Source organism: Scophthalmus maximus, chromosome 16 (assembly GCF_022379125.1).
Source record: "Scophthalmus maximus strain ysfricsl-2021 chromosome 16, ASM2237912v1, whole genome shotgun sequence".
Taxonomy (NCBI): Eukaryota; Metazoa; Chordata; class Actinopteri; order Pleuronectiformes; family Scophthalmidae; genus Scophthalmus; species Scophthalmus maximus.
Window position 1 is genome coordinate 12,139,429 of NC_061530.1, and position 13,966 is coordinate 12,153,394.

Sequence of the window (13,966 nt, forward strand, 5' to 3'; positions counted from 1 at the left end):
CGCAAACCTAAGACCAAACCTATCATTTAAACAGGTGATGACTTCGGGATATGTTGACTGCAAGTACACGTCGGCACCTTGGGGAGATCAGGACAGTTAATTAATAGAAAGTGTTGATCTGGTTGACTGCATGATAACTGTCCCAACTGTGTGTGTGTGTGTGTGTGTGTGTGTGTGTGTGTTTGTGTTTCAGGAGAGTAAAGCAGCAGTAACCTGTCATCATACACCAGGTTTTTATTCTGTCACGGTAAATTGAAAAGAAACAGATATAGCCACGACAAAGACTCCCGGGAGAGGAAGGGTATGGGGGGGGGGGTTCAGTTGTCCCTCAGCGTGTCCTGTCTGTCAGTTTGGCCATATTAGTCCACTGATGACACCAAAGTCAGGCCTCTGTTGGCATTGAATTCACCTCATTCCAAGACTCCTGGGTACTATTTTGGAGTATCGGTAAGCTGATCCGTCCCGCCACCTCTTAGCTCCTCCCTCTTTCTCTTACTTTCCCTCAGCTCTGTTTTCCTGCCAAACCTGATGGTGTGCCTAAAGTTAGCCCCCATGGGCTAGTATATAAGACCCCAAGGGTCCATTGCTTACATGTCAGTCACATCGGCTTGGCGTAGGCTTCTCTTCTTGACCACCAACAACCCCACAAACTTGAGAGATGGTGAGTGTTGCCACACTTTCGGGATGCAGTCTCAAGGGATTGGGGATCTTCTCTACACTATAGAGCTGATGAGATGAAGGCATCACTGATGCATTTGTTATCTGGATAATCAACATCCCATGAACTGAAATTGTGGAAGTCTCTTAAGCTGAGCCTCCCAAACTGTGGATGTGGACCCAGTCTTACTTTTATCTGCTGACTTGAGCTGACATTTAGTTAACATCTCAATCCTTAACCAGGATGAAATGCTGAACCACAAACTGTTGTTTTATGAATATAGTCCCCAAAGATATTACATTGTAGTTTAACCTAAACCGAGATTTAAAATGGGCAGATTTCATTTATTTTGTTATTTAGATGTAACCAAAACCTGGAGTTGAGAGCTCCTTTGTGTCCTTTTGGACAGCCTACAGGACACCCATGCACAGTCTTTACATTTTTTCCGAGTCAGCCAGGATCTTTTTTTTGTTTTTGTTTTGGTTCATGATGTTCAAAGTATATTTTACCTTTCATCCTTTCCCAGGCACCCAAGAAGGCCAAGAGGAGGCAGCAGCAGGGAGAGGGTGGATCCTCCAATGTGTTCTCCATGTTTGAGCAGAGCCAGATCCAGGAGTACAAGGAGGTAACGTTGTCTTCATCACATCTCATGCACTTAAAATAATTTGAAGTCCTTTAGGGCCAGGTGAGCAAAAGGGACATTCAGTGGCGACCATGGAAACTGATGGCCCCACGTGTCATTTGACCTCAGAGGTAGTGCAAGGAAGCTTCTGAAAGATATAGACCCGATCGTTTCGGGCTGCATGACGGTAAAAATGTCCTCATGAGCATGTCAGGACAGTAAATCTGAGCTTTTCTGGTGACAGCAGCTACCTCTCCTCTCTGGTAGCTCAGTAATCCACCTCAGAGGCTGGAAACACTTGCTCTGTGACCCCACTGGAATGCCGCCCAACAGCTGGTGGACAGTATTATTGATCAAAGCAGGGAAGAGGGGCTCCTGGTACAAAGACCATAAACATAATATGAAGCAGCAGATCTTATGTTGAGTCTACATTAAACATAATGTTGTTTTGCTACCTGGAGAAAGTCTTTTCATAATGTCTGAGGATGTGGCACTTTGCTCGATGAGGTAGTCAACGTCATTGGTAGATCATACAAATCAGGAGCCTCACTGGGGCTTTCCTCCAGCATACAGGTAGAAAATGAAAGAGAATAAAATGGCTACAGTAGCCTAGAGGCATCAAAAGGTGAAAGAATATTTGGGACAGGGTCAGAAGATTTAGTCATGAGGCAAAAAAGAAGAGGGGTGGAGAGATGTGACAGCTGTCATCAATACCTTCGCCTTAAATGTCGCAAGGGGTTGTCTCGAATTCCGAGACCATTTTTACACCTTAGAAAGACAAGTGGTGGACCAGCTGCCAAGTCCCAAAAGGTTTCCAATGCCATCTTTGGTTTCACTGGGTGCTGCGCCCAGCTATGTGGAGAGAGAGGTGGACAACAGCTCCACATTTACACGGTTATGTTGGCACCCTAACGCACTAAATAATTAACATGAGCAAGTCTTTTGATAAGGACTTGTGAGAAATGGGAGGATCTCAATTTTTATTTTTATTTTCTATTACCTGTGTTTGAGTTGATAGTTGTTGTGAGCTCATGAATGCCGGCTGAGGCATTAAAGCCCGGCTGGATGATTTTTTTTTTTTTTTAACACCTCATCTGACTGTTCCCTGGCAGGCTTTCACAATCATCGACCAGAACAGAGATGGCATCATCAGCAAGGACGATCTCAGGGACGTGCTGGCCACCATGGGCCAACTGAATGTGAAGAATGAGGAGCTGGAGGCCATGGTGAAGGAGGCCAGCGGCCCCATCAACTTCACCGTTTTCCTGACCATGTTCGGCGAGAAGCTGAAGGGTATGTTGACTTAGAAACCTAAACTCAGCTCACCCGGTCTTGTTGCCTTTTATTATATTTAGCACTTCAGAAGCACGGTTTTCTCCTCATTTGTTTAAAACAATTCACATTACATGCTTGATATGATTTAAAGGTTGTTTTTTTAATTCTTTAAAATTGAAACTAATTGACGTGCTTTTTCTTTTAGGTGCTGACCCCGAGGACGTCATCGTGAGCGCTTTCAAGGTCCTGGACCCCGAGGCCACTGGCTCCATCAAGAAGGAATTGTGAGGGCTTTTACTGTTATTCACAGGTTTCTTGGTTCTTTGAGCTGGCACAATCTTATGTCTGGACACAACAGCTCATATTTATTTCCCCCCCCTTTTTTCCCTCTACAGCCTCGAGGAGCTCCTGACCACCCAGTGCGACAGGTTCACCGCTGAGGAGGTGAGCTGACAGTTCTTTGTCTCACTTGGTATTCACACTGTCACTGCCAACAGTTGTTCAGGGGTTGTACTGTAAGTCAATTCTTTAATCCTCCTCCCCCTCTGTAGATGACCAACCTGTGGGCTGCTTTCCCCCCTGATGTGGCTGGCAATGTGGACTACAAGAACATCTGCTACGTCATCACACACGGAGAAGACAAGGAAGAGTAAATCATCTCCCTCTTTCAAGATCTCTACCTCCGTTCAGACCCATCCGCCCTCCACCATCTACTCACCCCCTCCTCTCCAACACCCTTGCTTCCTTGCACACGCTCGCGTCCCCGGCCTTCTCTTTCCGCTTGCCAGCTCACTACGAAAAGACTTGTCTCCTTTATCGAGATACTCAGTGAGAGGACTGAAGGCCGTGGGGGTGTCCGTGTGTGAGTACCAACAGGGGAACACGGGATTATTTTCAAAATAAAAAAATAATCTTGTGACACCGAAACACTCTCCCCATCTCTGTCCCTGCCTCATGTTCCTCCTCCTTTTCCCTCCCATCACTCATTCTCTCCGTCTGTGTTGAGGCCAACAGTGCATGCATCATGCCTACGTGCAGCGTGTATGCATATGCAGTCCAGTGTATACAGTGGTCTGTCAGAAAAAGTCTCTTGGGTGCTGTGGCGCATGCACAGTCACTTGCTTGAAACAAGTAAGCAGCCTGACCCGAGTGGTCTGTTAGTCTTAACCTGACACAGAGTGTTTAATGGATTTGTCCCTTTGTATGTATTTGAGAGGAGCGCACAGTTTAAGAGTGGGAGTACTGAACTATAATAGTTTCCCTACCCCGTCTCTTTTCAAAATCTGATTCTCCTTCTCTTATACACAGGTATAAACGGAAAAGTTGCAGTAAAAAGAGGAAAGAATGTTTTATTCTTGTAAATAGAGAAAGAGATGGTGAAAGATGGTGAGCGGGAGGCAGGGAAGAAATAAACAGAAGTAAAAAATAAATCTCAGTTTTTGACTCTTCTTCCTCCCTCTCACTTCTGTTTCTCTCCTGTTGCTGTGACTGTGCCTGTGTCTCCACTGTAACAAATAGAGAAGCACAATAAAACCCATTATGTTTCGTACGACATTGTGTCTGTTGGTTTAAGTGGGGGTGTGGGAGAGAGCACTTTGGGCTGACTGTGGACAGCTCTGTAGAGCACTGACTGCACACTGACTGTAATATGCACATGGTGAAGCATTATCAAGGTTGATAGGGATACTTTTAAATGCTGATTATTAGGTAACCCATAGATAAGCACTAATCAAACTTCTAAACTTTAAGGTCTATTCATAGCCTCAACATCCACGCAGACCCATGCAGGATCAACTCATGACCCTAAATGTACAAGAAAAGAAGGACAAAATAATGGAAACAACTAAAGATACAAGAACAAAAGGTAATTGAGAAGGACTACACGCCATCTTCAGATTAACAGTTCACGAATTAGTGCCATCGGAGTCATGAACCATTAATGAACTACTACAAATAACCTGGACAACATGCAAACCAATGTCATAATGTGGATGCTACAAAAGTTATTACGAAAGTTTAATAATGTTTGACCTTTTTCTCCAAATATAACACTGATGTCAACAGCCTTCAAACTTTAGTTAAACTCATATGGAGTTACGTTGGGATTCTGGAAAAAATCCTTCAGCCGTGTGAATAAAGGGTTGCTACTGTAGATTAAATTCTGCTGTTTAGGCAAATTTGAACAACGCACCTAATTTAGTTTTTTCCCTTTTTAAGGTTTAAAGCTCAGAGAGAATACACAGGCCTGGGGTGGAAATTTAAAAGCAAGAAATCTTCATGTGGAACACAAAATTGAATTGAATTAATACAAAATAATCACACACATATTTGACAGTTGGCCCATACTTGCATATGCGTATTTTTATATTTTAATAAGCAAAAAACAAACACCATAAAACCTATATATATAAGAAATATACAAAGATCATCGTATCACGTGACCTAGTGACGTTGCCAACCGATACAGGAAGTAACATCTCCTATGGCAAAACCAACGTTCTGGCTTCAAAATAAAAGCACAAAATGAACAGAATGCACCAAACCGGACAAGAATGAGTCTCTTTGTTTTATTCTGAAAACTGAAACCGGAAACGGCGTGCGAGTGTGTTACTTGGCCCCGAGCGAGAGGGCAGGGGGAGCAGTGGACGATACAGTGGTGATACTGTAAAACATTACAGGCCCCAGCTTGCCGCCGCAGAGCAGACATGGCCCCACGCTAACCGTGCACCGCCGGCTGCGGGAAGCCTTCGACAGAGCCGTGTGCCTCTGTGCGTCCTGACCGGGCCGAGACAGAGACCGAGACCGAGACCGAGACCCACCGCCAGCGCCATGTCCTCAGCGGTGCCGCGCTGCACATCTGTCGGACGACCCTCCGCTGTGGCCGCCGTCGTCCTGCTCCTGGTGTCGGTGACCAGTGTCCGGTCCTCTCAAGGCGACAAGGAGCCGGTTTACCGAGACTGCGTGAAGCAGTGTGTCCGGACCAACTGCACCGGAGCTCGGCTGCGGGGCTTCGAGTCTGCCCAGCCGCAGTACATGGCGCTCACAGGTGAGTTGTCGCTGTTGGCAGGTAAAGTTGGGCTAACTTCAGCTGGCTAGCACCCCCACGGTGACCCGACAGTGGGTAAGCTGATAAGGTATCAGTAACATGTGTGAAATGCATCGCTCGACTGTCTTTGCTAACAGTTTACATCCACTCACACTGTGAACTCCTCTGCTTTGTGGGACATGGCTTTTTGATCTGACGTGTTTCTTCATCTCTGACGTTTTTCATTAAACTGAAACGGCCATGAGAGTCGAAAGCCAGTTTTTCAGGCTGGGCAAGGTGTCACGAAAGGGGCCAATTGCTACTCCTCCCTCTGCCCATCCATCAGTAACAATTATACAGCGTGGGGTTGAAAACCACAACTCCACCTACTGTCACCACGAACTCTCACTCTGTTTAATAAGAGGAACAGATCGATCGAGCTCAAACTGAGAAGTGTTGTCCCCCAGTTCTGCTACTGCAAACAACTGTAATGTTTCTAATTTGTTCTAACACTGATCCTCCTCTCGCTCCATGTCATTATTGTAAATCACATTTTGGAGACGTCGCCCTGAGCCCTGATGTGTCACAACCTCTTGACACTGCACAATGTTAACAATCCACCAATTCATCCCAAAAAATAATAATCGGCACATCAATCGAAAAAAAAGTTGTTGCATTCCAGACAGTAAGTTGAAGACATGAGTGGATCTTTTTTTTTTTTTTTAAATGCCAGGCCTTTTCCCCTTTGCAGGTTGGACATGCCGTGACGACTGTCGCTACCAGTGCATGTGGACCACGGTGGGCCTTTACCAGGCCGAGGGCTACAGGGTCCCGCAGTTCCATGGCAAGGTTCGTGTTCATGACGGAGGCAAAATGCTCTAGCTCTGGTTTAGATATGATTTCAAAAATATATATGTATAATTTCTCACAGTGGCCATTCACACGCTTCCTGTGTTTCGAGGAGCCGGCGTCGGCGCTGGCCTCTCTGCTCAATGGCCTGGCCTGCCTTCTCATGCTGCTGCGCTATAGGAGCACGGTGCCACGCCAGAGCCCCATGTACCACACTACCAACGCCTTCTCTCTGGTGGGTTCGAGGTCCACACGGAAATGCACCCAATACTGCTGTGTCTTTACAGTATGAGTATGTTACAAGGGCCTGTGTGTGTGTGTGTGTTTCTTTTAGGTATCTCTGAACGCCTGGTTCTGGTCCACAGTTTTTCACACCCGAGACACCTATCTCACCGAGGTAAGGGACGTTAGGTGCTTAGTGGCTCGATCAGCTGGAAGCTGCATTAATTAAGGGATTTATTTGTCCATTTGATGACAAACTTGCAGACGTGCAATGCTCTTTGTCAGTATGCAAATGTCTGCAAATGAAAAATATAAATTGTGAGCAGGCAGCTGTTTATATGGAGGGTTGATTTGAGATGTCTGGTTTCAGCAAACTTAAACAGATGAAATAAGAGCAGCTACAAGCAGCCTTTTGTTTTTACATTAAGGGGAGTCAGTTGATTCATTTTGTAATTAAAGAGAACCTCACTTAACTGCTAAAATATCTTTACAACTGCCAGGCCACCTGCTGAGATCAGTCTTTTGCAGTTTTATCAGCTAATGAGCTCAGCTAATCAGTAACATCCTAATGGCATTACTGACTTGCTCTCCAGCTGTGTGCAGTGTATTTTCTGGAACATATTTTACAACAAGGTTTTTTCTTCTTGATCTTGATGATAAATTCTGACGTCAGTAAACGTCTCTGCGTTTTTTTTTTCCCTTTCAGAAAATGGACTATTTCTGTGCAACGGCAGTCATTCTTTACTCAATCTACCTATGCTGTGTGAGGTGAGCTAGAACACAGGCGTTCCACGTGAACTGCTTCTGTCGCATGTCAGAACTAAAATCATATTCAAGTCTAGTTATCGATCCCCGTTAACTTAGATATGAATATGACTTTAGTTCAGTCTTTCGTGAAAAGCCTGGCAAAAACATTGGGATTAGGGGAAACAAAGGACGTCATTTATACAGAATAAAGTATGAGGAAGTGACGGTAACAGGGAAGAATTCCAGAGACTGAGGATGAGACAATGCATTTAATAGGGGAGGAAGTGTTTTGTGGGTGAAAGTTTGATATTCATGATAAAGAGTATAGAGACTAGAGACACTAAGACTTGAGAAGAAAATGTGCTTATGGGTATATTATTATAACACGTTCTGTACACACTCTCTTTGCCAGAACACTGGGCCTGAGGCGACCTGGGGTGTCCAGTATGGTGGGGGTCCTGCTCATCTTGGTTTTCACGTCGCATGTGTCGTACTTGACCTTCGTCAGCTTTGACTACGGCTACAACATGGCGGCCAATGCCACCATCGGTACGCTAAGACAGTATCATGTCTTCAAATGCCTCATTATTTTTACTCTTAAAGTGGTATATTTTCTATTTGCCCGGCCTCAACCTTTTTGTCAAATCATTCTGCTTCCCTATTTCCACCAAACAGCCACTCCCTGACTCCACCTCTCTCTTTCTCTCTCTCATCTTCCAAGGTATGGTGAACCTCCTGTGGTGGCTGTGCTGGTGCTGGCAGAACCGGCGGACGCTCCCGTACTGGTGGAAGTGCGGCCTGGTGGTGATGCTGCTTCACGGCCTGGCCCTCCTGGAGCTGCTGGACTTCCCCCCGATGCTCTGGATCTTGGATGCTCACGCCGTGTGGCACCTCAGCACCATCCCGGTGCACTTCCTTTTCTACAGGTTCGACCTTCACCCCATTAAGCGTGTGTGTGTGTGTGTGTGTGTGTGTGTGTGTGTGTGTGTGTCTGTGTGTCTGTGTGTCTGTGTGTGTGTGTGTGTGTGTGTGTGTCTGTGTGTGTGTGTGTGTGTGTGTGTGTGTGGAAGGAAGGAGAGACTACTAGAGATTATTACCTGATAAATGATCCTTTAAATTGTTCTCCCTCAAGTTTCCTGATCGACGACAGCCTCTACTTACTAAACACAGAGAAGATGGGCGTGAAAGTCGAGTAGGAGGAGCTTGTCGCCTCTTCACCTCAACCGCACCCTCGCACCCCTTCGATCAGGGCAGCTGGAAATCCAAACACGGAAGTAGCTCAGCCTCCCAGATGACATGCATGACACCGAAATGACTTCCATCGGAGCAGCCTTTGTTTACATATTACTGTTTTAAATTTCTTGTATTTATTTTTAGTTTATTTTTTTTAATGACAATCCTCACCATTGATGCGTGTTCTACTTAACTTTGCCATGTTTGCTAAGATTTCTTTTGCCATCGTTTGAAACTGCAAAACAGGATGAAGGAAAAAAAAAATAACGTTTTGTATTTTTTGCCACAACCAGTTTTTGACGTGTCTTATGCTTCATCCTCTTTATTTGACTCTTCGTTACTTCTGTAAAATTGATTCCCTGAAACCATATTTTAACTTCGAGCTCACTCTCACCAACCTCTTGTGGAAGTCCCAACACGCTTAGCTCTGCACCGATGTCAGTTTGCCATGGCTGACAATAGATGGCACCAAATCACTTGCCAGGCCGTCGTTAACCTGTTTCATGCCATGAGGCAGGGTCCGTCTGTGCCAAATGTGGACTGGCAGACACATAGATGGGGCAGTGGAGGCTGCGGATGGCTGGCTGCCAGCAGATTGATCTAGAGAGAGTGAGAAGGGGGTTTATGTTTGGAGGCCATTCTAGCTGACTGTGGGTTTTTTTTCTCTTTTCTCACCATCACACCTTTTATTCTTGTGCCTCTGTTGTTTCCATCGCTGCTTTTATATTCCTCATTGTTCATTTAGGATTTCCTCCAGCCCCATTAGTCGTTTTAATTCCCATTGTTGCTGACCAGTTTGTGCTTTATTCTGTTGACACTTTAACTTTGATTACTTGATTTTTAATTTGGGTGGGGGTGTTTCTGATCAAGATATTGATTTTCTGATCAAATTTTTATTCACCTGGATTGCCTTTTTACTGTGAGGTAGGGAATCATAAGCAATGCAAAAGGAAGTGTTTTTCTTTTTTTTAATAAATCCTGGAGTTAGGAGGTGAGTGTGTGTGTGTATGTGTGAGAGAGAGAGAATCTGTGTTTTTGTTTGACACCCTATTTTCTTTTGCTTGCATTTCTTGCTGCAGTATATCCCTAGAATGACACACACAACCAGCTGCTTTACAGGAAACTGCCCCATCATGTAAAACACTGTACGTCTGCCTTACGTACTGTCTGCCTTACATCGAAACCTTCTTGTCAATCAGCACGTTTCTACTTTTTAGTATGAAATCCTTTTTTTCTTCTTCACAACAAAACTCATTTACTCCATGTTCGTCTTTACCCCTCAGAGTTTCCCCTCCATACGTGCACTTTATGGGTGTGTGTATGTGCGTGTACATTTACATGCGTTTCACTTGGAAATGCTGCCTATGCCTTTGTATTCTTGTGTGAGAATGCGAACAATGACCACTATGTGTGTACACGTTGCCTTGACTCGACATTGTGTTGTTTTCCTCATCACAAACTGTGTGCGTGTGTGCGTGTGCGCGCGCGTGAGAGAGAGAGCAAGAGAGAACTAGATTGTGCTCGACCCTTTTATAATAGTACTGATGTGTGAGCTTGTGTGTGTGTGTGTGTTGGAGGTTTGCCGCGTGAATGTGTGTGAGACGATTGGGTAAATTTAGCTTTGCTGACAGCCTGTGATGGGGGTGGGGGAAGACAGAGGATGAAAGACATGGAGAGGTTGATATTGGTCTGAGTGGCAAAAAGATTCCTGGAATCATGGAAGAGATATTTGGTCTTACTAGATAGAAAAAAACTACAACAACAAATCGATCAAATTGGCAAATGTGCATATATTGGATAAAGGTTTTTGGACATTCATCTGAGACCCAGTTATGACAATAAACATCTAAAAAGCAAAAACAAGAAATGCCCATTTGATCAAAATATAATTTCAATTTATAACAAATCATATTCTATTACAAATACTTTGTCTACTGTTGAGGAAATAACTTCAACAATATATGAAGCCATTGGCATCTGTTCCCTGAGGAATTATCACGAATAGAACTCCACTCTTTGCTCTGTGTCCACGCCATTGTTCATTTCCTTCTTCCTGCCACGGGCCTTCTCTTCCCACACTCATCTGCTGCCCCCTGCCTGCTGCCCTGTGCCCCATCGACTCTCCTACTGAGTGCACTCTCCTCCACCTCACATTGATTATTTGACACCAACAACAAAAAAAAGACAATCTTACAGAAATGGGACAAATAAACGTGTTATTTGTTGTTATGGAATTGGGCTCTGCTGTGTTTTTCCCCCCCTTATGTGAGACACTTGTCGTGTAAGAGTATTTCTCCTCTTCGATGACGTATTTGAATGGTCCCATAAAGGTACAAAAGAGAAATAATGTATTCTACTATGGGACACAGTTGGCAAAGGCCACAGGAAACAAGTAATTTAAAGAAACTTAACCTTGTCTTTTGTCAAAGTACTTGTGCCACCAACCACCAGAATCTCTGGACCATGGCATCAAAACAAACTTCACAATCTTGTACTTCTTCCACTTTCTTTGCTCCTGCTCTGTATTTTTCAGACCTGCTGCTGTGCTTTCTCTGTGCACTGCTCACAATTTATTTAATTTACTCAAAAACAAATACAGCGGTACAACATGTATTCTCACACACTTTATTTAAAGTAATAGGACTGAGACAACAATGTGAAACTGCCCTGCATTCACACCCCCATTTAAATAAAAGCAGTGTTAAGGGTTAATGCTTAGTTACATTTAACAGTTGTGGGAGGGAGGTAACAGTTGTGGGAACCTGGGAGGTTGTCAGAGCATCATTGGGGAAGGAAGGACGTAAAAACAAGTTCTGCTGCCCAAATCTGCATTTACTTTTGTCTTTGATGAGTCTGATAACAACCCAGACGTCGGAATCTGACACAGGGGCAGCAGCTCTTGAAATTAAAGTTAAAAGTTAAAAATCCACCTGTGTAATATGTAATGTGTTGTTTTACCGGGAATATTAATTTGCAAAGTAACTAATGACAATATTTGTCAATTAAAAGGGACATTATAAAAATGTTAAGACTATTTCACTGACATTACAACTGCTACCTCATAAGTGTACTTAACTACAGAACTCAAATGAAAGGATTTAATAAATGAATAATATTAAATGGTTGAAATTAATTTGATTCCGCCACTGTTTAAATGCATGAGGCCTATGTCTTCAGGCTCTCTAACAGTGTACTTGACGAAGGTGCTGACAGAGTAAGTGACGTGTATCATCTGCGGATCATCCCTCCCCTCTTCCTCGGCGGCCTGAAGGTCATGCTGACCTTGTACCATTTTTGCCCGAATGAAAGGCACAGTTTCTTTGTAGGCTGTTTTCTAAGGTTTCTAATATCACATATTAGATTCCTACTACATTCCTCCAGGCCCATATTTGTTATGCCTCTCAAGTCAAAATTGCGATACAGAGCGTCCAAAACAAGCCCTTCTTACACTTGAAGGAACTCATTTTTTTTCTCTGTCTGTGTAGCAGTTGTCCTTGGACTCAGTGTCTCTCACCAACTCAGCGGCCTCCTCACATTTCAACCCACAAAGCCCCCAAGTGAATATCAATGTTTATGTGTCCCAGACAATAATAGCCAAGTTTTTGCAACCCGTCCCTGTGCGATTTCTCCTGTTGAAGCTGACTATGGTTTGCAAAGCTGACTTCCAAATACATATTTTTTAATGGCTTATATAAGGTTTCTCCAGAATTATCCGAGAATCAATTCCTGAGAACTCGTAACACTTGGTTTTATTCGTTGTACAGATGTTTACTACTCCATCCCTCGAAGGCCACAAGCAGCACTCGAATGCAGAAGGGGGCTTATGTTTGTGGGAACCAAACATTTAAACAGGACCAGAACCACTGGCCCTATGTCTGGGACTTGTGTTCTGTCTGGCTCAGTGAGAAGCTTTCTGTTGTTGTTTCCTGGTAGCTCTGTGCAGCACGTTGGACTCTGACCCTGGCTGCCGTGGGTGGGGAGAGTGGATAGATTGGGATGAATAGAGGTTATTCTTCCTCCTTCAACTCATGATTTGTGATTGTGAATGTGAAGGGCATGAGAAAAGTGAAAAGAAAATGTGAAGACGCTCTGAGCATGGCCTGGTATCATGCATATTTCCTTTCCTATAAATTCAATGACGCACAAAAAATCCATTTGTATAAAAAAGTTGACCTGAAAAATCCATAATTATGCTTGATTACGTACAGATAGAAGGCCTCATATGTGAGGGGGGGTTTTGAGAGAAGTCAAGAGGAATTGTGGGGTGAGGTGAGTGTTGAAGAGATCATTGTAAAACTGTTGGATGCTCTGAACCATTCATAACTGATCAAGTTGAATCACAGAGTCATAAACTTGAAGAGCACATACCTCCACCAAGGCCAAAGAGTCCAAAACATGTCCGATTTTTTTTTACATCACGATCTGAGAAATCTTGCAGTGTTCAGGGAAGTTCCCAGATCTGCCCTTTTAAACGAATGTGCACCAATATTTAATGGTTCTTCCATTTCCCCACTTTTTGTGTAATCATGCTGACCAACCAACCAACCAACCCCCTTTCTCCCACCTCTCCTCTCGCCCCCATTCCTTTCCTCTCAACCCGGCCCGGCGAGGCACCTGCAATATTTCACCTACTGGATGGTACTATAGCTTTCAATCACGCTGCATGATTGTCGTCTATTTAACTCTAAATGGAACCATTGATTCACAAAATGAACATCATGGTGTAATGAAGAAGACTAGAAACTGGAGAAGGAGAGCACAACCTCCTCAGGTTTTTTTTTTACTGACAGTATAAATCAAGTGGGGAAAAAAAGAGTCATTTTCTCATAGACTTCAATAGAAACCGACTATTTTTTGCAACCAGTGGAGTCGCCCTCTACTGGTCATTCCAGAGACTACAGGTTTTACGCAATGGCTTCGCTTTCCGGACCCGGAAATCTTAGATGGTTAGATTCTTGTCCATCGAGCAGCCGCATCAAGGAGGTGGCTGATCAGTCCTACATTCATTCAGGGCAACAATCTAAGCCATAAAGGACGATCTCCAGCGACAAGAAAGAGTCCTGCTGCGACAGATGGCGATGGCCCCTACAGAGCCCTGATCTCAACATCATGGAGTCGGTCTGGGATTCCACGAAGACACCGATGACCCAGGGACACTGTGGAGCAGGTGCACCGTGTAGAAACAGACAAAGGGGGCGGGGGGGGGGGCAAATATTGATTCGATGTTTGACCGCACTTTGCATGAAGTTAACTGTTAAATAAAAGCTATTCGTGGCAACATTTTTTTTTGCAAGCGTCCTTCCCTTTAGGGCCTACTGCACAGCGGCCACTAGGT

The 13,966-nt window shown here is 44.3% G+C and overlaps 2 protein-coding genes across 2 annotated transcripts; both read left to right on the forward strand.

The window, feature by feature from the left end:
- The first annotated feature begins 511 nt into the window (after positions 1-511).
- mylpfb (myosin light chain, phosphorylatable, fast skeletal muscle b) lies at positions 512-4,104 on the forward strand. Its single transcript, XM_035613097.2, has 6 exons — positions 512-661; positions 1,185-1,283; positions 2,393-2,573; positions 2,761-2,839; positions 2,951-2,999; positions 3,107-4,104. The coding sequence occupies exons 1-6, from the start codon at positions 659-661 to the stop codon at positions 3,206-3,208; spliced, it is 513 nt and encodes a 170-aa protein (XP_035468990.1). The 5' UTR covers positions 512-658; the 3' UTR covers positions 3,209-4,104.
- Positions 4,105-5,138: 1,034 nt separating this feature from the next.
- Positions 5,139-10,865, forward strand: pgap3 (post-GPI attachment to proteins phospholipase 3). The gene is made up of 8 exons (XM_035613080.2): positions 5,139-5,601; positions 6,332-6,429; positions 6,512-6,664; positions 6,764-6,826; positions 7,358-7,419; positions 7,811-7,947; positions 8,120-8,324; positions 8,531-10,865. Exons 1-8 carry the CDS (start codon positions 5,385-5,387, stop codon positions 8,592-8,594), a joined length of 999 nt encoding a protein of 332 aa, XP_035468973.1. The 5' UTR covers positions 5,139-5,384; the 3' UTR covers positions 8,595-10,865.
- Positions 10,866-13,966: the final 3,101 nt, after the last annotated feature.

Bases quoted from the DNA above. Each gene is read 5' to 3' on its own strand.
- mylpfb (XM_035613097.2), top strand. The intron at 1,284-2,392 runs GTAACGTTGTCT...GTTCCCTGGCAG, and splicing joins AGATCCAGGAGTACAAGGAG to GCTTTCACAATCATCGACCA. The intron at 3,000-3,106 runs GTGAGCTGACAG...CCCCCTCTGTAG, and splicing joins ACAGGTTCACCGCTGAGGAG to ATGACCAACCTGTGGGCTGC.
- pgap3 (XM_035613080.2), top strand. From the start codon at position 5,385: ATGTCCTCAGCGGTGCCGCGCTGCACATCTGTCGGACGACCCTCCGCT. The intron at 6,430-6,511 runs GTTCGTGTTCAT...AATTTCTCACAG, and splicing joins TCCCGCAGTTCCATGGCAAG to TGGCCATTCACACGCTTCCT. The intron at 6,665-6,763 runs GTGGGTTCGAGG...TGTTTCTTTTAG, and splicing joins CTACCAACGCCTTCTCTCTG to GTATCTCTGAACGCCTGGTT.